Genomic DNA, 25,387 nt, shown 5'->3' on the forward strand with positions numbered 1-25,387 from the left:
CAGGATGAGGAATATTCTCATGAAAGGATTTTTGCTGAGATAAATTTAGTTCGACGGAACGGAATGTTATTAATACAACTGCGTGGGATTTTCTTCAATCTATTAGTTTTTAAATGCCCTTCGAACAAAAAATCTAGATTTAATAAATGGTTATATATGTTTTCGTGAGAGATCAGTCTGTCGTGAGGAGCTGAGACTAAGATTTTGGAAGTGTTAAGTTTCATAGATTTACGATGTAATTTGCCGAATATATATGTAAGCTCGATAAAACTTTAGCGGGGTTGTTTGAGGTATTCTTGGTTGTTGTTGTTTTCATGGTGTTTGTCGACTACAACGGTCATTTACATCAGGCCGATCTTCCTTATTTTTGATTCCGTAACTGTCGACTTGTAGCACGGTCCACTTCTAGGCTTTTTATGGCATCGCTTACGCGGATGATATGACGAGGAGGAGCCTAGATAAAACTGCGACACTTAGATAGGAATTCAGAAGTCGAATTCGGTCGGACTCGAACCCACAACCCATTGGTGCTGCAGCTGTGGATTATACCACTACGCTACACTGAAAAGATTTTTGATATGTTCGATTCTTTCAGACGCTTAGAGCACTCATCAAGTCAAATATACCAGCGTTGCTATTATATTCACTATTCAGCCGAGTCCGAGCAGCATTTGATCGACCACGAGCAGCCCGAACAAAATGGAGTACAGCCCGTGCCAGTGATACAGCAAATGCATACAGTCGGTGATCGTATGACGTCACACGGAAAAGAGCATCACAGCCAGCAGACCAGCGAATCCCTTGGAGACAGAAGCGAAGAACTACAGTTGTTGGAAAGCCACAGAACTGCCCTTTCTGGTAATGTGTTGGATTGCCGGGTTGATTGAGTGTTCTTGTACAAAGGGTATCAATACCATACGATTTGTTCACCTTTTTCAAGAGATCGAAAATGTCCTCCGATGACGCCCAAATGTCATCCTTTTTGGTATTTCGTCCTCTTTAATAGCTTTGAGAGCCTGGCGACTGCACCGGGCGACTAAAATTCGCATAAATGACGCGGAATGTGGATGTGACGGTCAATTTACATTATTTACCGTAAAATCCTTCAAAATACACAGTTTCTAGTCCCATATATCCCTATAATTAACGACTTGGCAAATCACTGCTGTCAATCTAACTATATAGAACAAGTGACAAAGCAAATGGTAAAATAACAAGTAAACAGTACAAATGGTACCAATGGTATGAGAATGAAGAAACAAAAAAACAATAGCAATCAGGTATCGGGTAATTTATTCACCTTACTCTGACCGCTGGTGAATTGACTAAAAAAAGGTAATATGAATTTCGTGTCATATGCTGCATAAGCCGTCTTCGCGTGCATTTTCGGCCATGCTAATTAAATATATCTCACAGGACGTTCATAATTTAAAACTTAATTACCTGTTTGTTCATCGCCATACGTCCACTTGTACTCGAACAGAAATTTACGGCGTTACTTCCAGAGGTGGTCAGTAACGAAGTACTTCTACTTTTTCGAAGTACTCAAGTAGTTTTCCTCTACTTCTGATACTTACTCAAGTAGATCTGATTTTCGCTACTTCTACTTATTAATATTTTGTGATCTACTTGCTTACTTTTCGCTATTTTCAGTTTGTCAAGTAGAAGTAGTTCAATCTTCCAATCAGGAAGATGGCCTGAGGAATTTCGGAGCTGTTTTCACGGAGTATTAACATAAAATTTTCATAAAAGTTTAGTAAAGCACAGAATTTTCGTCGCGCTTCGCGCGCAGATTTCACGGAATTATCGGTGAATATAATTTAGGTGGAGGGGTGGCGTGGTTCCGTTCGCACCACCTTGTCGCCCTTCACCCGTGAAATAATTCATCACAGTGTATATATGGCTCATCATAACGTTTGAAACTGATGTTTCGCAATCTAGCTTTTTCTTGTCATAGCGTAATCTAGCATATATATGTCCATGGCGTGTCCTAATCTGGAAGAGTGTTTTAGCATACCACGTTTGAAACTTTCTGGACTAAAAACATGAAATACATATGCTGCTTTTAGAAGTAGTATTTATATTTCAGCTTCAATTCTCAGTATCATATACTTTGAGTTATAATTAATATCAGTTCATTTGTCCGAATAACATACATGTTGAAGTATAAAAGCAAGTGCAGTAATGCCCTTAATTTCTGGAAATAAAGCTACACAATATGGCATTTTTACGGTCCACCATATTTTTTATTAACGTTTACTAATCGCGCAAAGTGTTTACACCGTATCCTATACAACTTCTCCGTATTGCTCTTCGACTAAACTACGGGCCTTATAGGGGGATGGCGCCATACCATGCTATTTTCCAAAACGCGTTGTTCGAGAAAACAGAGGATTAGTTTCGCATTTCCTTATCAATACTATCATTTTCACCCCATGATGTGGAGGAATGCTTATGCTATCGAAAATTGGATACCTGCTGGTATGCATCAATATGAATCAAGCTCGTCACCTATCACATAGCTCAATTTGCACCTTTTTATAATCCATCCAATCAGGATCGTTTTCACAACTACTTACTTACTTGAGTACTTTTAAAGTCAGTCAATTCTACTTCTACTTCAAGTAGTTTTAGGTTGCTCATGAAAGAAGTACTTCTACTTGCACTTGAGTAGATTTTTCGTCGCTACTTCCACTTCTACTTGAGTAGCTTTCTTGACTACTTTGACCACCTCTTGTTACTTCTATCAAAGGTTCATTGATTATAAAGGCCTAGTGCAGTAATACAGTGTTATGCTAATTTGGTCACAGGCTCTCCTAACACAACATGCAAATGCTATTTAGACCTAAGCTAGGGTTACCATACGTCCTCTAGGAGGATCTGTCCTCCTTTTTGATAAAATGTCGTCCCTTCGCCCAAGTGTCCTCCTTTTTGACATTTGGCACTCCTTTTTTGCCTAAATTGCCCAAAATGCAAGATAATGCGGGTATTTGGGGGGTCAAATCGGAAAAATGACCTTTTTCAGTCAACACAAAAAGATTCCAGTAAATATTTCAAAATAATCAGTTGTTTTCGATTTCGGTAAACCAACTTTTATGATTTGATAGGAGTGTCCTCCTTTCCCGATTCCAAAATTGGTAACCCTACCTAAGCATGCCTTATTCGCTTTGGTTCTGACAATGACTATTTTGACCACCTGTGTAGACTACTTCTACTTGACAATTTCCAGTTTTTTAAGCAAAACTAAGCCTAAAATACTTACGTTCTTACATAATTGGGAATCTCAACTTCCACTTGTACTACAGTAGCATTTTGCGACGTTACTGTTACTTGGTTATCAACGTTGACTACTTCGTACAACGCTAGAGGAAAATGCCATTAATCTGACTCTTATATAATTTGTGAAAAATTTCTTTGCTCTAATTTTAATTCTAGTCTTATTTCCGGTTTCCGCGGGAATGCTACAGGGGAACTGTATAGCGCGAAACGAGCCAAGTTTGCTGTACAGAAACTTGCCATTGCGTATGCTCTGATTTCATGGGAACTGAACTCGATTCAATTTCCAAGTTCTCGTGTATTCAGTAAAGCTAATTCTAATCTAATTTGGAAACAACTATGTAGCTATAATTCTAAATGTATTATAATTTGGAAGCATCTGTGTAGCTATAATTCTAATTCTAATCTAATTTGGAAAAGCTAAACGTTTTCGAGCTGTCCAACTCTGGGCCTGAGATTTGCATCGCGTATATCCCCGTACTATAACGAAAGCTATATACAATGCATCTATCTCTCGCTGAGTACGACACGCCGGCTAGTAGGATTAGGGGCGTGTTGATTAATCGAAATCGCGCAATGTCATTAATACTCACAACAAACAGACATAGCGTATTCTCAGGATATGGTATTTCCCTGCCGTCAATTAAGGTCAAGTTGCGGTCTGGGAATTTAAACGGTGCCGGAACGACTCACAGAGTCCTTCACATTGTGTGACTCGATTTCCAGAAATTGATATTAACTCAAAGCCGAAGGGCTGATACTGATTGTACAATATTATCCACGAACTGAGACCATCCTTGTACATTAGAGTTAAATCATGCGGCGCTGAAGGAAATATCGCTGGTCGCTTCCTGGTATTATAGGCATCGTGTTCGCTGGATTAGAGTATACTGCGTATAGTTTCGCATATACACACATACATATATATATCGGGAATGAACTGAATTAACCCCAACTACTACGTTGCATACATAGGACAAATATATTTCTATACTATAAAAGTGAATAGTACGGGTCTCGGGATCTAGTCCGACCCGAGAATTCCTTCCCGTGTATGTATGTATAAGGGATTTTATGGTGCTCGACTACTAGGGTCTTGTGCACCAGGCCTGAGGGAGCTACAGTTGAATTCTTCCTAGGTGATAGAGGTTTATCTCGGCTCCTCACGGTGCACCATCTTGTCAGCGTAAGCGGTGTCTTGAAAAGCCTGGAAGCGAGCCTCTACAAGTTTGTAGACACATTATTATATAACAAACAAAAAAATAGGCGGCAGGGTAAATGCACATAGTTTGACTTTTACTAACTTCTGAATTTTCATAATGCGCAACTAGAACTAGAACTACTCACATTTCCAAACTTGCAACTCACTCTAGATTCTAGAACTACTCACTTATCAAAATCCGCAACTAGTACGGGAACTATAGAACTAGAACTACTGACTTTTAAAAACTCGCAACTAGAACTAGTCACATTTCCAAACTAGAACTAGAATTAGAACTATACTCACTTTTCAAAACTCGCAGGAACACAAGAACTAGAACTGCTCACTTTTCAAAGTCCGCAACCAGATCTAGAACTACTCAAGAAACGGTTAGTTAGTTGAACTTGAACTAACTAAATCAGTAGTTTGTACAAGTCTGACCATAGCAGTGTTGGGATGACTCGAGTCATGACTTGACTCGAGTCAGACTCGAGTCAACTTTTTCGTATGACTTGACTTGACTCGAGTCACTTTGCAAAATTGACTTGACTTGACTTGACTCGGCGCTTCAAAAATGCGGATTGACTCGTGACTCGGAGCAAAATTTACGAGTCAATTTCAAGTCATCGGGTAAACGGTATCAATTTAAATCACTGTATTTTGTGTATGTTCGTATTGTTCGCAATCGCGATACGCCTCTGTCACATGTGAGAATAACCATGCCATTCAATGATTGTAAGTGTCATTGATCCTCTATTGTTACATCACAAATGGATTGACCACAAACGAAACGATCATAGCTCAGGTTATCGTAGTAGCAGTGGATTAATCTCATAGCAAGGTATCTCTGTTTCTTAGACGCCTCAGTGCTGACATTGCGCAGTGATCACCTGTACCAACTCTCTTGTATGATTTAAATCGAGCGAATATAGTTTATGCGGTAACTTTCTCACGGATGTGTAGATGGGTAGTGTATTGTACCATATCAATTTGTTGCAACTTCTCGAGGCTGCGTATTCGATCCTACTGGCTGATAAGAACAGACTGTAGCATGTAGCTATGCAGTTACTCGCGTATTCTATTTGCAGTTCTACGTGTGCGTGAGCGATAAAACGCCTTATTGCATGCATATTAAACTTTGTGTTCGTTATTTGATTCAAGATAAATGATCAATTATTCTGTCTTTCAAGCAGCTAGCAAAATGTAACGATTTTGAACCGTCACTGATACTTCGAAAATTCAATTTGACTTGAATTGTGACTTGACTCGTGACTCGACTTGACTTGACTTGACTTGACTCGAGTCACCTCCAAAAAACGAGTGACTTGACTTGACTCGAGTCACCTTCGAAAATCGATTGACTTGACTTGACTCGAGTCAAAATGTGCAATGACTCGAGATGACTTGTGACTCGAAGGTAGTGACTTGATCCCAACACTGGACCATAGCAGTCAAAAATACAAAGTATACGACAAAACAACGACAGCGTGGCTTAATTCATTTGGCCGCATCAAGTTATAAACATTCATTGAAATCCGCGGTGGCGATTTTCATCATGGTCTGATTTTCAAGCCAACATCATATCAGTATTTTCTACTTTCAGCTGCTTCATCGGCGCACTATCCTGAAATTCAGCAAGTCTACCACGCACCGCAATACGTATCTGGGTAAGTTCATTACGTTGCATGAATGCACAGCACACATATACTATACGACTTACGATTATGCCAATACGGTAGGCCTACCTTGGATTTCGCACTACTGTAAATCATGTTGATGTGAAATTCAGTGGTCAAGCCTGAAGCAGTACAGTACAGTACACCGTACATACGCAGTAGTATCCTACTCTACGGCAGTGCTCGAAATGTTTGTGAATGAGAAATAGGATCTGTATATCAGCTGTAATGAGCCCATGCAATCCGATAAGCCAATCTCGTGTTCTTGGTGTTATGAAATGCGACCTTCTGGGTGAGATGGTCAATGGGTTGGAGATTTGTTGTGAAATTTGACCAATTACACCGGTCTGTCGCCTTTCGCCCCGATAGCCGCTATTGTGTATCGCTCATTTCTAAGCAACGTCTTACTTACTTATGTGGATCCGATAATAGGATATATTATATACATGTAAACTCGTATCAGAATATAGTAAGGTTACCATATTTTGGAAATCTGAAAGGAGGACACTTTTTCAAAATTTTCAGACTTGCAAAACCGGAGGAAAATCCACAAAAAGTGGTGAATTTTTCCCACATCGTGATCGGTTGACTAATAAAAAAAGGTCAACTTTCCGGCCCAGCTCCCGAAATACCCGGCGGAGCGTTAGTTCAGTGCTGATTCACTGTATCTAAGTCGATTTCGCCATATATTTAACCTAAATTCTCAAAAAAGAGGACGAAATCTCAAAAAAGAAGACATTTGGGCGTCCTCCGAGGACACTTTCCAAAACGTCAGAAAAGAGGACACATCCTCTTAAAAGAGGACGTATGGTAACCCTAGAACAGCGGTTCTCAACCGGGGGTCCGCGAAGCAATTTCAGGGGGTCCGCGAGACCTCTTAATTTTTTAAATGGCTGATAACCTAATTTTTATTTTATTTTTCAATTTGAGAAAGCATGAGGCAGTTTCGCACCACAACTGCTAAAACCTCATGACTCATATCATCATAATAATCGTCTGACATGGACTATCGTAGTGTGGAAACTCATTTTCATTGCCAATTTCTCAATAACCTGCTGATACAAACATAGTGCTGTTTAGAGACGTTTCGTTGGGGTTTGTGGAAAAAATAAAAATACGGAGATATAACGTCAATCAGTGTGACTTCGTAATGTCTGCGAAACCTTCTCAATTTGAAGTTGTCAGTCTCATCAAATTAGTGAACAGTCGTTTGAAATAAAAAATTTACGAAGTATTTCAATAATTTGTCCCAATGAAGGGAGCAGCTTCTTGGAGGTACAGGACTTTAATACAATTGAATATTCATATTGAAAGGGACCCGAATATTTTCGGCTGTCACTCGTCATAAATCAGACAATGATATACCTGCTCTTAAAGCACGCCTATCAGATTTTGCGCATTTTTATTGCGGATGCCCTATCGACAAGGATAATTTTTTGATGAACAAGGAGTGTTTCGTTGCTATCAAAGCATTACGCTCCAACCCTGACATTCATATCACCAGTTCTATTGGTATGCAGCCTTGTCTTGTTAATGTTCAATTGTTCATGGTCGAAAATGTTTGCTCGTAAATATATATGTAAACCCGAACAGAACAAGTCGTTTCATGACAGTCTCACTCTGGTTGGAAAACTTGGATCGCATCCTTTGGAGCATAAATATTGTCTAATAGGATTTCACTTTGACGGTGGAAACTCTCTGCGGTCCGATCAAAATGCCGTCGCGGGCCGAATCCGGCCAGCGGTCCGTATGTTCCCCGTCCCTGCGCTTGATGCTGGACGTGATATGTTTATAAAATATGCGTTTCTTCATTTTGGTGCCATAAATGTTGCGATCACACCAAAAGTATCGTTGGAAGCGTTATGCGTTAATACTGCATTAGCCTCCATCTATCTTTGCGGAAATGGTTTTCGGTACTCCTCGTTCATATCAAAACGAAGACGCGGATTTTCAAGACACGACCACGTACTTCAAGAAATACAGCAGCAAAATTAGCTTTGAAATACTAAAAGTCTACCAATTTTTACATAAATAGTATGATGTTATCTTCAAGAAAAATCATTATTTCACCGTTTATCACAAGCCTACAGTTCATATTTGCACGAGACAGATGAAGGTTGTACCATAATAGAGCTAAAATTGAACTAAAACTTGAGGGGGTCCGCGAGGGTTCGTGACGGTCAAAAGGGGTCCGCGAAGCCAAAAAGGTTGAGAACCACTGCCCTAGAATATAGCTCTATGCTTACTCAGTGAATGGGGTTGGCTAAAACAAATCGCACTGTGATTCAAATTTGAGAATAGTTTTTATAACAAATTTTCATTCCCTTTAATTGATCTAATCGAAGAAAACTAATAAACACTGCCGATGTCTGTCGAATATCATTCTGAAATATTAAATTCTGTACGCGGTACACCACCATGTCAACGGATTCATTGGTAGCCCCGTGGAGCTGCTGTATAAGTTGCAGTCCAGCTTAATTTGGCATATCAGTAGATTGTACTTTGCAGGGTAAATTGTATAGAAATTGAAAACATATATTTCTTGTGCTCATCCAAACGCAATATCTCTCTGGTGTCTATATGGTTTGGTGAGCGTTCAATTGAATGACAACTCAATTGAGTGGAAAATCATTCAAATCGAGGCAGATTCAGATTAATTTTAGCGACAATTCAATTGAATTAGGGGTTATACTAGATTTACACAGCACTGTTCGAGACATTATAGATTCAATCCTGAAATACACTGTGATGAGAGCCACGAGGAGCATAAGTTCTCTTGTAAGCAGTGTCTGAAAAAGCCAAGAAGTGCATGGGCCGTGGTACATTAGGTACGAGTCGGCAGCAACGGCATCAAAATACAGAACACCGGCCTGTTGTAAATGACCATTGTTGTCGAAAAACACCATGAGTAGCCTACCACAGACAACAGAGCCACTTTTACATGCATCCAGTAATGAATTATGATTAAGCCTCAAAACGAGGTAGTCGAAGTAGTACATAGGCTTACGTCATCCTCATCTATTCCATTAGTAGAGTGAAATGATGGTAATTTGTAGTAAGCGATTCGCTGCTCATTCCAAGGTCATTGGTACTTGCAGATGTATAGTGCACGCTTGTTCATGAATGATACTAAACGACAATATCATGAATATAGGCCTACATAATATCTGCTCCGACATCTTGAAAGCGCACCGCATCAATACTTTCCAGTCTCGTGGACCCGCAGTCCTTCGTTCACATCCCTTCGATACAGGACAGCGTACAATACCAGCAGACACTGCTACCGCAGCAATTTGTAGATCAGCAAGTGCAGGGCCAGCATTCGCAGCCGGTAAGTCTAAAAATGAACCTGTAACGGCCGTGGTTAGGAATAGCCCAGTTCTCTAATCGTGACCGATCATTGACACTTGATAAAGTGAGATGCGTTACAGTTTCAGCTTTCGCAAGAGTTGCCTCCGCCTCCAATCGGATATTCCGGAGTTATGCAGTCGAATAATAATTCGTCTGCCCTATACCACGCACGGCACGGATACGCTACGTCGCAAAGTAAGGATTTTAGAAACACGCTCAGGTTCAACATGAGCTAGCGGCCTAGAAAAGAACCAGCTCGTGCAGAATATGTATGAGCCGTTTGTCGGATATAAGTTAGAATAGTCTGGCCTAGAAATAGCTGGAGATTACAGATGCTATCTTTTCACTGTATGTTTAAATAAGTTTAGGTAAATCCACGTCGATTGCTATAGTTTTAAAATCTATAACATATTCTGCAATCGCTTCTATTCTGTGTGCGCTGCATCGCTGTTGATTAGACTTCACCTGACTATAATCAGCCTGCGTAGATTTCTCGCGATCTCTCACATTCCCATCTGTTATGCCAGACCCAAGGCCGATCAAAGTTGAGCAAGGCTCCGCGGCACCGCAGACTACGTACCCCTACGTGGCTCAGCACGGCTTCCCGGGGCCTACGCAATACGCTATCCCAATCCAAGGTATATTACTCGTTATTGATATTATTATTTGATCATCGCAAGCATGTGTGCGTAATATAGCTTGTCCAGTCCACACTGGGCATGTCAGCATGCAGCACTTAAGCATGTGGATTAAATTGGGGTTAGGATTGGGATTAGGGATTTAAATTCACATGCTCAAGTGTCGCATGCTTACAGACTTACTAAATTGTCGCTTTTCAACATTAATATGACGCCAAAGGAATAGCAGGGATTAATAATATTCTTTACTCGCAATTCTGTTTTGCGACAATGTCCCTGGTTATTGCTAACGTAATATATTCAAACATGGTCAATGAGTTACTGTTTCTTGCTGTACATTTATTATCGCTTCCGTGCCATATCAATCAACCAGAGATGAGATAAGAGATGAAGCGGTCAAGCACGAGTGATGCGGTCATGCACAGTTGGGCAAGGCATGACGTCATACCTTGCTACTTTACAGGGAAGCATCATCATAATACATACAATAACGCACGTAACAGTTACCATAGCCAGGCCTATAAAGTGTAACTACACCACGCAAAACAACCTCGAAAGAGTTTTTTGCAGATTACTAAATTTCCATTCTTTTTATGAAATGCTTTAAGCCTACGTGTTGCTGTATTTGTAACGAAATGCCATGAACTTATGTCTTCATCTGGGAAAACGTGAAGAAAAAACGTTTTGTAAGCCAGGAAAGACCCCAAACTAAGTTTATGGAAATAAGTGATGATAACTATAGCGAAGTACAGTTTCAGGACTCTGAAAATAAATCTATTGCAGCTATCGTAAACTTGGTAAGACTCTAACCGCAAATAACGCACATTCATGAAAAAGCTTGGATTTTCTAGAGGCGACAAAATTGCCGATATTTGTTCAGTATTTTGATCGATCAATCGACTCGACGATACCATTTGATGGCTATGCAATTTTCAACTCCAGAAACTTTCACGCGCCAAATGTACGCCGTAACACAATTCCGCAAAGTGTCGCTGTATACTAATAGCCTGACAGTCCCGATTGGTTATCTTTTGATGCTGATGCATAGAAATTAGAAAATGTCACGGATGCACGTAAAAGCTAGCAAGAGGTAATTTATAATATATTATGTACGGTACAGTTTACAATCAATCACTTTACTGTAATTTTCATCAAATCAAAACGAGATTGCGATATAATTAAGAGATAGGCGGGTGGTATCTGGTATTGTGATGATTGGTGAAATTTTCGCGCTTACGCTAGTAAAACTACTTCAAGATATTTGGCGCGAGTGAGTAGTATCTGATGAGGAGTTGAATTCTTGATAAACAGAATCCCATCTGTGAGGAGAAACGCGGGTTGGCCAATGTGAGACATTATAACGTAGATCAATGGAATTAGTATTATTTTATTGGTCGCTCTAAAAGTCTAAAAACAATACACAGGATTAAGCTTGTGTAGTACGCGAAATATGAATAGTGAATTTATTATCAGCAAGGACCAGGGTCCTGGAAAATCCACGTCATTGCTGTTTTATCCATTTTCTTCGTATGTTTTCATTCCCGTCATTATGGATTGCATTGGATGCCGTGAGAAATATCCCTCGCCGGGCAAGCATGCGTAAAAAATGCCATCGAAAAATCACCAGGCATCTACCCACCATTCGTTAATCACGAAATAACAACCGTATTGTTACAAAACAACCATACCCGCCTTGAATCCCTGTACGCTGTTTCGCAATAAACACCGGTGCGACACACGCCAGGTATATATGTCAGGATTGAACGATTGGCGTCTAAATAGTGTATTCCATTCGCTGGTAGCTTGTTGATCAGTTTAATAACTTCGCACAGTAGCTTAAGTTACTGCGTGATAATTAGGCACTTAAAAATGATATTTACACAATCTCAATGTCGTTCGATCTATGCTATATATATTGTATCATACTCGCAGAAACACGCACATCTATTCTTTATTTCAACGGTGTGACACTATCCCATACAAATTTTAATTAAGCGCCAGGCCCAACCAGCATAGGCAGGCAACGCCCTTGCTGCATATCACGCACGCACCTTTGTTCAAAGGCATAGCCCTTCTCTTGTTCACGGGCATGAATCCGGTGCAGTGAACTACGGCCTTCATTTTCATAGAACATTATTATGAAAGGAGCAAGTTTAGGCATTGTTCGTGACCGTTTAGCTCTGTTTCGGATGTAAGGCTGCGTTTGTGTAGAAAACCCGGTTATTTAGACGACAAATATCAGGGTTGAAGCAATTAATATGGTTTCGTTCACGAGCGATGGGTTGTAGACACTGTCAGCTTCGCTGGGTTCTACCGAGGAGCGTATTTGAAGTCTAAACAGCCCGAGTATTTTTCCTTTCTTTACAAAACAGTTTGGCTAGACACCTTTTTAATCCTTTCTTGTGTCAGTGATTTGAACGGGTTTTCGAGTACAAGTCCCCGCACGGAACATGGTGAAGGATTACCGGCAATTGTGGCGTAGATAAAATAATGATCTTGTAATCAGTGGCGATTGTTCTCTCAAACATTACAGAAGCATGGTGATTTCACAATTGAACCATATAGAGACACAAAAAGCAGACTTAATGACTGGATAGTTCTAGTTATGTAATTGGAATTAGAGCAGAACTAATTCTAATCTAATTTGTGAGATGTTCCTATGCTTTAATTCTAATTTAATTCCCGGTTCTCCTGATAATGCTGCATGTACGAGAACTATTGCAGTGTCAGCCCAGTCCATTGGTGGTGGTTGTTTATGGTATTCACGGTGTTTGTCGACTACTATGGTCATTTACACTAGGCCAGGTTTCATCACTTTTATTCCGTATATGCCGACTTGTAGGAGTTGTAGCACGGCCCACTTCCGCGCTTTTATAAGACACCGCTTACACAGATGAGATGGCGAGGAGCAGCCTAAAGATCAATGGTTCTTAACCTTGTCCCCAGCGCCCCCAAAAGGGGCGATTTGGATTTTGAAGGGGCGGAAACGCTCAGGGGGCGATATGGGGGGCGCTGGGCTCAGAAGCGCTGTATGGGGGGCGCTGAAGAAAAATCGAAGTATAGATGGTGTAGTAGGGATATATCAGTAATGATTTCTCATTGCATATTAACATTTCGACAAAATCTGTCAACTCTCGAAATTTTTCGTCGCGCTCCGCGCGAAATATGTTCCGACGAAGTTTGAAGAGTGTTATTATAATTGATGTTGAATGAATTGTACGTACTTTTAGATCGCAAAATCCCCGTTAAAACAGTCCCGCCACGCTTGTTAGGGCTATATTCAACAAAACGTTTCGAACTAAGTATTGTATTCTGTAGCGCACAGCGTGTCGAAATCGAAGAAAGAGGCAGTGTACCACTTTTGAGATAAATATCCCTTTGTACATTAAAGATGCTTTGAAGCTGTTTGGCGAAAATGATTCACTAAATATGGCGTAATGGTTAAGCGTCCGGCTTCTTGATCGGTAGGTTGTGGGTTCGATTCCCGGCCGGGTCAGACCAAAGACCTGATTAGTAACTCTGGTATCCATGGCTTCCCTGCTTGGCGCTCATGCATTACTGGGGTAGCATGGAGGGGTGGAGCATGACTTAGAAAGCCGTAAAGGCTATATCTGCACTTCCTAGTCTAGCGGCATATGCACATCATGCACTCATGGTATGCATATGCGCAGATCGTGTGTATGTGTATCATGGGTCGGTGTATATGCCGCAAAACATCAAGGACAAAAATAAACTACGTCCTTTCCTTTCCTATATTTGAGAGATATACAAAATTAAATCGTCGGAATATTTATTTGCCGTATAACGAAGGATCATGCTGTTTCGTGTTGTGACCCACACCCTCACATGAACGTTATATAATGCGGGTTGCTTTATTTGTAATACATTCATGTTAAAGTTAATAACTGGGGACAGTACTAAATTCAATATGAGCAAAAGTCACACAAAGTAATAACACGAAGCATAATACAATTAACTTCCCCATATTGCCAATCGCAGAGGTGAATTCGGGATGTGTTGGCTACATCGGGCTCGAACCAAATGGTACTAAAATAATGGGGCGGCATACCACAGGAATTTTTGAAAGGGGGCGCTGGAGCAAATAAGGCTAAGAACCAATGCTACAGAGAAACCACGAACACTTACGTATGAATTCTGGAGTCGACCTTTGTCGGACTCGAACCCGCAACCGATAGGTGTCGCAGCTGCGGATTATACCACTACGCTATCTCGCCACCCATTGATGTACCGCAGAGTTGGAAATAATTGTAGTTGCGCAGTTAGAGCCAAATGCCGGTAATCGAATACTAATCTAATTTGTGAAATGTTTCTATGCTCTCATATAATTCTAATGAATCTAATTGCTGGTTTCCTGTAAATGTCACAAGAGAACAGTATCGTGCCAAACGAGCCAAGCTTTGTGTGCAGACATTTGCCATTCTCATGTTTATGAGAATGAAAAATAGACTTGATCTTGTTGCGTTTCTCTCTATTCCGATTTCCACGTTTTTGCGAATTCAGTGATTATAATAATAATCTAATTGCGAATAGCTAAAATGTTTCTAGTTGTAAAATTCTGCATTCAAGTATAGCTATCGCCCAAGAAACAGAATTAAGAACAGAAGGTCACGTAACTTCTGCATGATTGCTATGAGCCTTAGGCCTAGCTAGACCTAAACTTCGTCTTAAATTATTCGATTGCACAGGCTGCATGGAACTCGATACGACGCCACGAATTTTCCAGTGTCGTTAAATTTACCATCCGCCGAATTTCGACAGGTTGTCATGAATTAATTATATGTCAACGCGAGAAGTAGCGGTGGTAAGTTTCTCACAGTGTAGGCAGAGAACAAGGACATGCATGTCAAATAAATCTGTTTACTCGTATATACAATTCCTGCATTTACAGTATTGTAACAAGATTGATCGAATTGATTCGATAACTATATTCGAAACAGAACCTAGGCAAGGAAGGCTAAAAAACTACGCAAAGGCGTAGCCGATATAACCTTATCAGGATAGCCGTTTTTCAAAAGAACGTATCTAATCCACTCAAACTCAAGTTTTTAAAATTAAGTCCGAATCCTCAATTGCTGACGATTGCCATGAAGGGTGTATCCTCGAAATGATCTGGGTTTACATACATTCTCAATATGAATATACTATTATTAAGTACAGTATACGAAGTTCTCTGTCCCCAAAAGTATGTCTAATGCAGAGGTCTCAAACACGCGGCCCGCGGGCCGCATGCGGCCCGCGAGAGCATTTTGTGCGGCCCGCGACGGCATTTTGGAATTTCAAGTATTCAACAATATATTCAAGTGCCATATATTTTTTTTAGATATAAGAGCTTAAAGTTCAATCTAGAACTACTATAAAAATCACTGGGATCTCAACAAACTTCACTATCACATCACTTTTAAAAGCTACCATGAGGTACGTCACATTTCTAGTTCATGACGATAGAACATGACCCGTTGAAGATTCGTGACTTAGAATTGTGATTTGGTTTGGTGCGACCTTCTTGTAAAATTACTCGGTTTTGGATTGACCGAGTGATTAAATAAAAATGACTCGAGTTGAGTCGGATCAAACGTTAAAATCAGACAAGGACTTGTTAATCGAAACGGTGACTTGTTAATCCTACGGGCGCAACAATCTATGAAACTGTCACGGAGAATAGTAATATATCAAAAGGTCGTAGCTTAATGCGCTGCCTATCTAATCAGGTCAGTATGGCAACCATTGGCATTCTATGACCCGCTTGACGTATAGTTGCCAGTTGGTTACATGCTGGGTGTTGTTTGTTCTCTTTGTCCATGTTATTATCGTAGGTGAGTAGGGTAGCACTGCGCTCTACAGCTGTAACACCAATGAATAATTCGCATATTGGATATTTCTATTCCAGGGGTTCTTAACCAGGGTCCGTAGACCCCATCGGGGTACGAAGCACCACATCAGGGTGTGTGAGATGAATTGTGGAATTAGGCCTATATGCCGTGGAATATTTTCTTGGCCAATTTATTCAACTGGAAAATAGTCTTGTGTGAATGGGCTTTCTTATTTTAGTATAGGTACCATCAGAAATTGTGTTGAAAATGGACAGGCGCTACGAGAAATCTCATAAGAAGCACAAGGGGCGCGATCGCTAAAAAGGTTAAGAAGCAATGCTATTACTGTGGCTCAATAATTATGATATTCAAGTTGTTATTGATATGTTCCAATAATAATCGAAGGCAAAATCTAACGCTGATTTAATTTGGCTTTGGCAATGAATATAACAATAGCCTGCATTTATCACGACTTTATCAAAACCAGGATTAGGCTACACCGCTCAAATGCTCTGATATCAGATCAATCTTCAGTATATTTTAAAATATGCTACATAAAATTGTGGCTCGTCAAAGGTCCACTCTGCACTATTATCACCCAACAGTTTTACGATGTCATGATACATCCTCTCGTATTATATCTATAACTTATTATTCGAAAAAATATGCCTGGCACAAAAGAATTATTCAAATATTTGAAAATGTGATTTTATTCCGTGTCAAGCGTGAATAATGCAATAGTAAATCATATTTCAACGATGTTTGTGGAATGCCTGTCTGCAAGGACCCGTGAAATAAGGCCTAGTTGGAACCTATACATAGAATATCCCGATTATTGATGCTGCGGCCCGCGGCGTCATCAAAAACTAGGAAATGGCCCGCGAGCACATTTGAGTTTGAGACCTCTGGTCTAATGGCTATATTTTGACTTCCATCTTCTGATAAACTACTCTTTATAGGTTGACAATCTTAGTTTCTATCAATCACTGATTCCGACGGTTGCCTTGAAATCGTCATAGAACCTCCTAAAAATCGTGGCAGTTAAATACAATTGTGCTTGCGGGTGTAGTTTGGTTAGTTGTTTAGGGGCTTTTGGACCCTGGGTCATGCGTTCAGTATTGCGCCGATTTTCCAGGCGCGAAACGCATTTGGGTTGCATATTTTCCGTGTAAACTTTAACCGCTATAAGTGTCAGATTAAAACGACGTTAAGCTGTTCTTAATAAAATGAAATGTTTACCACACCACTCAAATTGACACCAGTAATCCAGCAAACTCCCCTTCCAACAGGAAGCTAATTGTGGCGTTAATCGGAAGTTAAACTGAAGACGAACCTTATAAACCAGGGCTGGCCAACCTTTTCGACCAAAGGGCCACATTCGATTGATGAACTTTTGCGCGGGCCACTATCCGCGCGAAGCGCGAAAATTTTTTGAAGTTAATAGGTCAATAATATTGTCACTTGACTATATTGAGGGCCTGGTGTATATCGCTGGGCTAAGTTTGCGAGGACTGGGCTATTCGGCGCATTGACATATCGATATCGAAAGCTGTGACCAACATGCGTCAATCATTTCGTGCCTAGGTTTCACGGTGGACGGTCTTACTGCGAGCGCAAACGCAAGGTCGCATATGTTGAACGACACTTTGTCTCGTAATCGCGAATATAGTTAGACTCAATCTGATACATTGGGTGTTCTTACATTTTCACAAAAGGGCAACAATATTAAAAACAAGAAATCGAGTGACAACATATTGCGCTAAGCTTGTAGAAAATTTTGACCTTTGATAAATCCATTGCAAATTATTCTGCTTTATTGTGGTGTACGAGGATGTACCAATATGTGAATGGCTGATCGATCTGTCAATGCGTCGGAACTGATATTTTAGTCATCACATCTCAAGTATTGCGACCAGACTAATCAAATTTTTGGTTGGCCTTGCAAGCTCAAAATCTGTGCAATCCATTTTTTATGATATTAGAAATTTCGGAAATTACCTCGCGGGCCACTCAAAACCTTCTCGCGGGCCACATGTGGCCCGCGGGCCACGGGTTGGCCGGCCCTGTTATAAACAATACCCCCGTATAGTGGTAATCGCCGATCAAATCGACAGAAACAACAGGTCATTGTTGTCGAGCGCACGCGACCCATTTTCTATTTGTATTAACAGAAACTGTCGGTCTATACTCGTGATATTCGATTTTCTTACGAGTTATAGTGCGATATTATATATCAGTGATGTATAGGCCATTATATGCATTAATGTCTAACTGCATACATAACTAGTAATGATAGCGTTTTATAGACTCCACAGGAATTGGGTAAATCACCACACATCCAGTCAATAATTCGACAAGGGTAAAATGAGCTGTTCCAGTCCCGGCTAAAGCCTTAATATAAATGTGACGCTGCGTCGAAATCGCTTTATCTACCTATGCCCACTGCAGCATTCCAGCTAAGCACTGTAAAACCAATATAAAGCCTTGGTGTAGCTATATATTATACTATAGTATACTTCATAATTTTCCACGTCATAGCAATCGTGGAACAAGACGCGCGAAAGTAATAAGGTCATTATAGGTCTTGCTGCCTGTGGGAAAAGGGCAAGGGCCTCATTCATGTATCGGAGTCCCATTTATTACAGATTTTGTACATGTACATTGTACAGTACACGCATAGTGTGTATCTGTGTTTAGCCACATATAGTCAAGTCACTCATTTAAACTACATGAGGTCAGATCAATGTGATTCGATTATTCAGATCAGGTCAATTAGACCCTGCTGGTGCTGGTACATTATTCTCGACGGTGAATGATTCTTTCCCAACGTACTTACGTAAATCACTTTTTTTCTGTACAAGTGGATTGGTTCAAAAGAGGACAATCATATGGGTAAACGTGGGTGACGCGTGCCAGCCGAGTCGGATGTCCCAACACTATTGTACATTAAAACCACAAAACCCAATCCAGATAGATCCGACCCTTTCTTAATGTAATCACTGAGTCAAGCATGTCCATTTTGTATTACTTGGTACTTTCCGATGAGCTGGCTCCCGACACCAACTATATCGATGTCCGTTGCGTTGATTCAAGATGAAATATCATACACGCGACAAGTCTACGTGTCAAAATCGTCGTTTTTAGTACATTAACCTAATATTCTGTTACTGGGTATAGTATATCGAACGCACACAGAGTTTTGTGTTGTGAATACATACTTTGCGACGCATGCCCAGAGCAGGAGAGTTCAGATCATCATGCCTAACATCTTTACATCACACTGTCACATTTTAATCCATTAATTTCCTTGCAATATACCCGTACATTTCGAAATTTGTGGTAGGCTACGTGAGGCTTGATATCTGGCTTATGCGGCTGAAACAGCGTACTGTTCGCATTTGTATCGTCACAATTTGATTGACGGCTGTATATCCCATGCAGGCTTGACCAGAGCCTGCAAGCCGAGATCTGACATCGGTTTTGGGTTACGGATTTGGAAAATTGAGAAGACGCTTTTTCTCTCAGCATTGCGCCTCTCAAGTGCTAAAAATTCAGACAATGATTTTGCTGACACTACTTAACGCTGCGCATCTTGAATCGTATCCTCATATCAAAATCACTAAGCCAGTTCAAGGACAGGAATAGCTCAGCCATCATAAATCAACGCCACTAAGTACCAAGAGAGGGGCGATCCATTTATGACTAGAAATATGTAAAGTGCTAACGTTCGTGCGCGCGGTATCAGGTATTATGAGAATTTGAGAAATATCTCACGTACGATCTTTGGCTTTGTATTAAATTACCTGTCCCTTACGGATTTGGGAATGTTCGTTCCTACCACCGAGCTTAATTTCAATATGATGGAAAAGTGTGCTCAGCGGTCATCAGTAAAGTTACCATAATATTATAACGCTGAATGCCTTGATGACATAATATCACAGTGACAAATTCAGTACTGAATACAGACAAGGCGAAGACAGCTTAAGACAGGTTGATTTATCTTGGAGGTGTTTCCCCCGTAGTATCGCAGAATCATTATATTGTGATTCACAAATTCCGTTTTGTCATTAATGGGCGATACTTCCGACATTGCAAGGAAATAATGATTCATTTATATGAAATTTTGATTATCGAACACTGCTAATACCTTATTTTCACAAAGTACCATGAATATGAAATCAAGCATGAATTTCCATTTTACGCGGGTATTGATCAAAATGGCGGCTATGCGTGACTCAGTTTCATATTAAATATTGCAGTTTTTATTTATGTGTCATAAATTAATTTTGTAATACCGCGAAGTATGACGGCATATCCAGCTGCAATGTGGGGACAGTATATGTACGGTAAGATATTTCATTTCTATAATTCTATTCGATTCTGCGTGTCGCGTGTGCCGGTACAAAGCCATAGGTATTTTCAGATTTCAATACTATAATATAATATTTCGAAACATCATTCTTATTCGCATTACATCAAATATGTAGGGTGTAGGCCTATCTGTAGATGGCTAGGCAAATCGATCGGGTGCAAAGATGTCATATATAACCAGGGTTGCCATACCGTCCTTATTTCTAAGATTTGTCCTTATTTTGAAGGGCCACGTCTGAGAAAACTCAACTGTCCTTATTTCTAAGAAATGTCCTTATTTTCGACTTGCGTCCTTATTTTGTCTTATTTTCACCAGCTACGGAACTTCGATTGTTTTGATCTGGAATCTGCGTTGCATAATATTCTAAAATTATGCTTTTTCGTCGAGATTTTATGACATCATAAATGAAAGGAACTCTCGTGATGTACACACCGCAAGACTTCTAAGTAGTGAGGTAGCTAAGGCAGTGAGTGATGGTATAGCAGTTTCGTCTGTACCAAGCTACCGTAGCGGACATCATTTTAGCAGTTAACAACAGTACCAGGTCCCTGCTGTTTGGTCTACAATAGAGTAAGGCTAAGCTGTGGGGAAGGCAGCATTTATTGCGTACTGAAAAAAGGCGCAGTGCAGTCGACACATTGGTTAAAAATTAGTAAACCTATTAATCATTAATTAACGTTTTTGGGGGAGGGGCTGACGAAGTGCTGTTTCGGCGCTGAGTAAAGGTAAACCTAGATCTGAGCTGTCGTGAGATCCATGAAGCACTTTCTAAAAACAAGGAGTTGCCGGAACAGATTGTTTCTGGTGATAAGTATGGAATGTGATATGGCACGGCTCGTATAAATACTAAGTATGTACAAAAACGTCTTTTCGTGCTAATGTATTTTTTCGACTGTCCTTATTTATGCATGGGTCCCTGTCGATGGCAACCCTGTATATAACACTACTACTACTACTACTACTACTACTACTACTACTACTACTACTACTACTACTACTACTACTACTACTACTACTACTACTACTACTACTACTACAGTACTACTACTACTTTTAATAGCAAAGAAACATCCCAGAAAATATCATATCTTGATTTTCTTGTTTAAATGCAAGTATAGGAAAACATTTATAAGAGAAACCAAATGATTATCGGATTATCTAGTTAAAAAACGTAACAAATATTCAGTGTTGCAGTTTCCGATGGCGTGCATTTATCCATTATACCAGTCTGTGGCAGTTTGAATTCGTGATTTATGAGTACACAATTACGCATTCTCGCCGCAGAACAATATAAATAAATCACCGGCTGGATAGTAGATACCTTTTCACCTCTGAGAGTTTTCAAAAATCAAAATCAAAATCAAGCCACAATGTAATTACGACGAAAGTATACAAACCAAAACAAAGAATTGGAAGCTTATTCGCGAACCTGTGGAAAATTTCGTACACCTTCGCTGCCGTACCAATGCTTGAGTTCCCATACTGTCCACTAGATGTCGTTCAGAGAGTATCACCGAATTTATCCCAAGCAATCCAACTAGAACATAGTGCGAAGTATGCAGATAGGAAGATAATGATGAGGGTCATTCGCAAATTGAAGATGTGGAGATATCTCGATGGTTTCAGGTTTAAAGTCCATTGACATATATGATTCACAACCTTACACTATACTTGGTATATGTAGTTACGTACACTTGGCAGTGTGGATTTAAGTGTGTGTTTCACACGTGATTTGAGTGGTTAAGTGCCAATTACAATCGGAATACCTCATGAAAACACTGTCGAATTTGTGTGGTCAAGATTTTGGGACACTGCAGTGATTAGCGCGACTAGGCAAATTGTTCGCAAGTACTTTCCGTGACACATTCTATTTACAAAACATTAGTATGTAAGTATTAAAACAACACTACACACCAAAACGGGTAGTGTCTGCCTTTAAATCTGCTTACAAGGGTCTTATACCTTGCAATTTCGATTTCGGTGTCCATCACTCATGTCTTGTTTAATTAGGCTTAAAATGGTCTCTTTAATAAACGAGACAGTCCCATCCTGTCGGTGCAACTTTTTCATTGTGGCACCACGGAATTTTTAATTATCAAGTAACAATGACTCAAATCGTGGCCACTGTTAGGTGTTCTGTTTCATACATGACGCAATGCAGGTTGTAATGCATACTGTACGGATATATTTCAAGACGGGGTAATTCAAAGCGCGTTATTCGGAATCATATCGGGATTATTCGTAATGAATACGCCTTTCAATGGTTGAATCACACCTCGGATGGTTACTCAGTTGTAAGATAATATCAGGCGCAAAAGGCAAAGGCAGGGTCGCAAAGACATGTGGACGCATGGGCGAGAGTATATCGTAGACGTCTAGACCTTTTTTCAAAGTAATTAGATTTTAAAGTTGATGTAAATAGTAAATCTCTTGCCCGGTGTTTGGTGACTTTGCCACATCGGAAATGGAAGATTACGGCAGCGGCGTTTTAGCTAACACTTGTAGTTAACACTTTCCGTCGTAGATTATCTAATTACAGGGAACGATACATCTCGTTCGTAACAAAACGCGGGGTTTATTCATCTCAAATTGTGATGGCAGTGCACTACACTGTAGAGCGCACCAAATCTCCTGTGTTCCTTACCGAATCAAGGCTTTCTGATTTCGGTACGAGCATTTATTGATTGCTGCATGCTAAGAAGTTCACATATCATAAACTAAACTTCTAGGGGTCTTCGCCCCCAGACGCCTTACCGACGAGCCTGTTACCGCTATCGTAAAACCACGTTTCACTGTTATAAGTACGTAGTCACGAGAAGCGTAAAAACATTTCACATTCACGAGGATTGAATTTTGTTTAAAACATCGGTAATTGCATATATAGCTAGTGATTTACATCCTCTCTCAGACAACATAGTCAGATTTACTGGTAGAGCTAAGGGAAGTGGTGACTTCAGATAAAAAGCGCGGGACTGTTCCCCGCCTGTGGACAATGGACAATTGACAATATATATACCGTATTGATGGTTTCGGCCTACATGCGGCGGTCATTTTCGGTCAAGGTCGTATTTGATAACACACTTCGCGCAGTCGCATGTTGGCCGAAACTTCAGAAGACTTGGTGTGTCCTTGAGAGGTAATAGCCGACTCCGAAATGCCCCTTTTTTTAAAATGGCGCGAAGCGCGAGGAAAACTTTGAAGTTGTAGTGAATATCCAAGAAAAAAAACTCTATAATTTAAGTTGATTTGCCAAATATTTTTTGGCCCATTTCGAGCTTCCCCATAATTCGGTGGTCATGGGTGCGGCCGTTACGGCCCTGTGTCCAGCTATGTATAAGTTTGACGACTGGATCTTGATTATAGTAGATTCTGTAATGTTCCTAGGTGCATTTGATGGTAATTTTATAATTCCGGGATTTCATTAAGATGAAATATCTAAAGATGATCATAAGATGATGTGGGAAGTTCATATATGTGACTTAAATGCAACTAAAAAGAACAAAATATTGTCAGTTCCACATTGCAAGAAAAATAATTTGCTGTGTAGATTTGCTCTACAGTCTATAGGCCTATCCTACATGTTCCGGATGTTGTGGTCCGATCTATCCAGCCTTTGCGGATGGGGAAAAATCATCGAAACCGTAATTCTCCGTGATTTTATAATTCTTAGTAGAAAAACGCGTATGATTTCGAATCATTATGCACCGATTGCATCTGATTGAATCTAGCTGACAGCACTGAACCCGGCAGTATTATCATCAACGTCCCTTAAGCAGGCATTTTTGCCTTAACTCTTGAGCGTATACTAATAGTCATAGATATCCCAGATTGAGATACGTTGATGGAGGGTGAAGCATGGTTTGATGGAGCACAATGTAATGGCCTGGTAAATTTCGATACACAGTGTATTCGAAAATAACGACGTCACCCATCGGTGGGTTCGCTGTTTACAGACTCCTTAAAAGTAAACAAGGCTCCGCGCGTTGGCTCGATCATCGTAACGCGAATACTAGACCAAATATTTAGTTAAATGTTACCCGAAAATAGCAAGTTGTGAATCATCTTTCGCGATTCGCGCCTTGTTAGAATCGCTCGTGACATTTTCAAGTGGTCCGTCGTCGGGTATGGATGACAGAGCGGTCGCATGCCAATAGCACTTGATTCGCGGGTTTGCTGATGGCCCATCAATTTCAATTGACGAAAATTACATCGGGCACCCGACAGGTTATAAACATCGGGCGTGAAAATATAATTTTACCGACTGAAATGTCAACACATCGACCGATATATTCTTGAGGTTTAACCAGGCTGTCGTGAAAGTAAAAATGGTCAAATATTACATTTGTTGAAGGACATCGTACACACAATGCGAAACGAGTCGAGCTCGGTGTACAGACATTTTTCGTGAATTCTGATTTGATATGGAATGAACTTCATTGTATTGTATTTCTTGATAATTCGTAATTTAATAGAATTTACAAGTTTGTGCGAATCCAGTGCTTATTATTCTAATCTAATTAGGAAAATCTGAAAATTTTCCGTCTCAGAAACGCTTAGGCCAGACACTTCGGGATGCTCACTTGCTTTACATTGTTACGTTACAATATGGATTAAATGATGCATTAAATCTCTGCCGTGGTAGCGATCCGACAACGCAAACAAGCCACCCGGGGTCTCCATTGTTTACAAACGGGTTGACCCTCACAATTTAAATTCTCGACGCGTAATGCCCCGTGGTGGGATTATCTCAAGGTACACAATTCACCATTTACCTGCGGCGCGTTTTCGAAACTAGGAAGACTAATAACTGGCTTCGTTCGGGGGAGTTGTTGTTATCATAGAATCAACACCACGGAATGGAAGTTCAAAAGAATCTGTGCTTACGATAAGGGAACTAACTCATTAGGTATTTTGACAAACAAGCTAATTCCCGAAATACGCATTTTCGACGGATACATGTTGTCAGTATGGCTTATCTATTGCCGTGGATTAGCCTGCCTTATGAAGCTTTTCTTGTAGGCCTAATAGATGTTAGTTTCAGC

At 40.3% G+C, this 25,387-nt stretch overlaps 1 protein-coding gene across 1 annotated transcript in view; it reads left to right on the plus strand.

The window, feature by feature from the left end:
- Nucleotides 1–25,387, plus strand: part of LOC145448795 (protein phosphatase EYA2-like) — a 68,376-nt gene that overhangs the window by 12,256 nt on the left and 30,733 nt on the right. The window contains exons 4-8 of the mRNA XM_080327245.1: nt 655–858; nt 6,081–6,144; nt 9,364–9,484; nt 9,585–9,699; nt 10,032–10,142. Coding sequence (XP_080183371.1) covers nt 655–858; nt 6,081–6,144; nt 9,364–9,484; nt 9,585–9,699; nt 10,032–10,142 — 615 coding nt within the window. The remainder of the gene's footprint in view (nt 1–654; nt 859–6,080; nt 6,145–9,363; nt 9,485–9,584; nt 9,700–10,031; nt 10,143–25,387) is intronic.

Source organism: Botryllus schlosseri, chromosome 10 (assembly GCF_051294905.1).
Source record: "Botryllus schlosseri isolate E-star chromosome 10, Bs_hap1, whole genome shotgun sequence".
Classification (NCBI taxonomy): domain Eukaryota; kingdom Metazoa; phylum Chordata; class Ascidiacea; order Stolidobranchia; family Styelidae; genus Botryllus; species Botryllus schlosseri.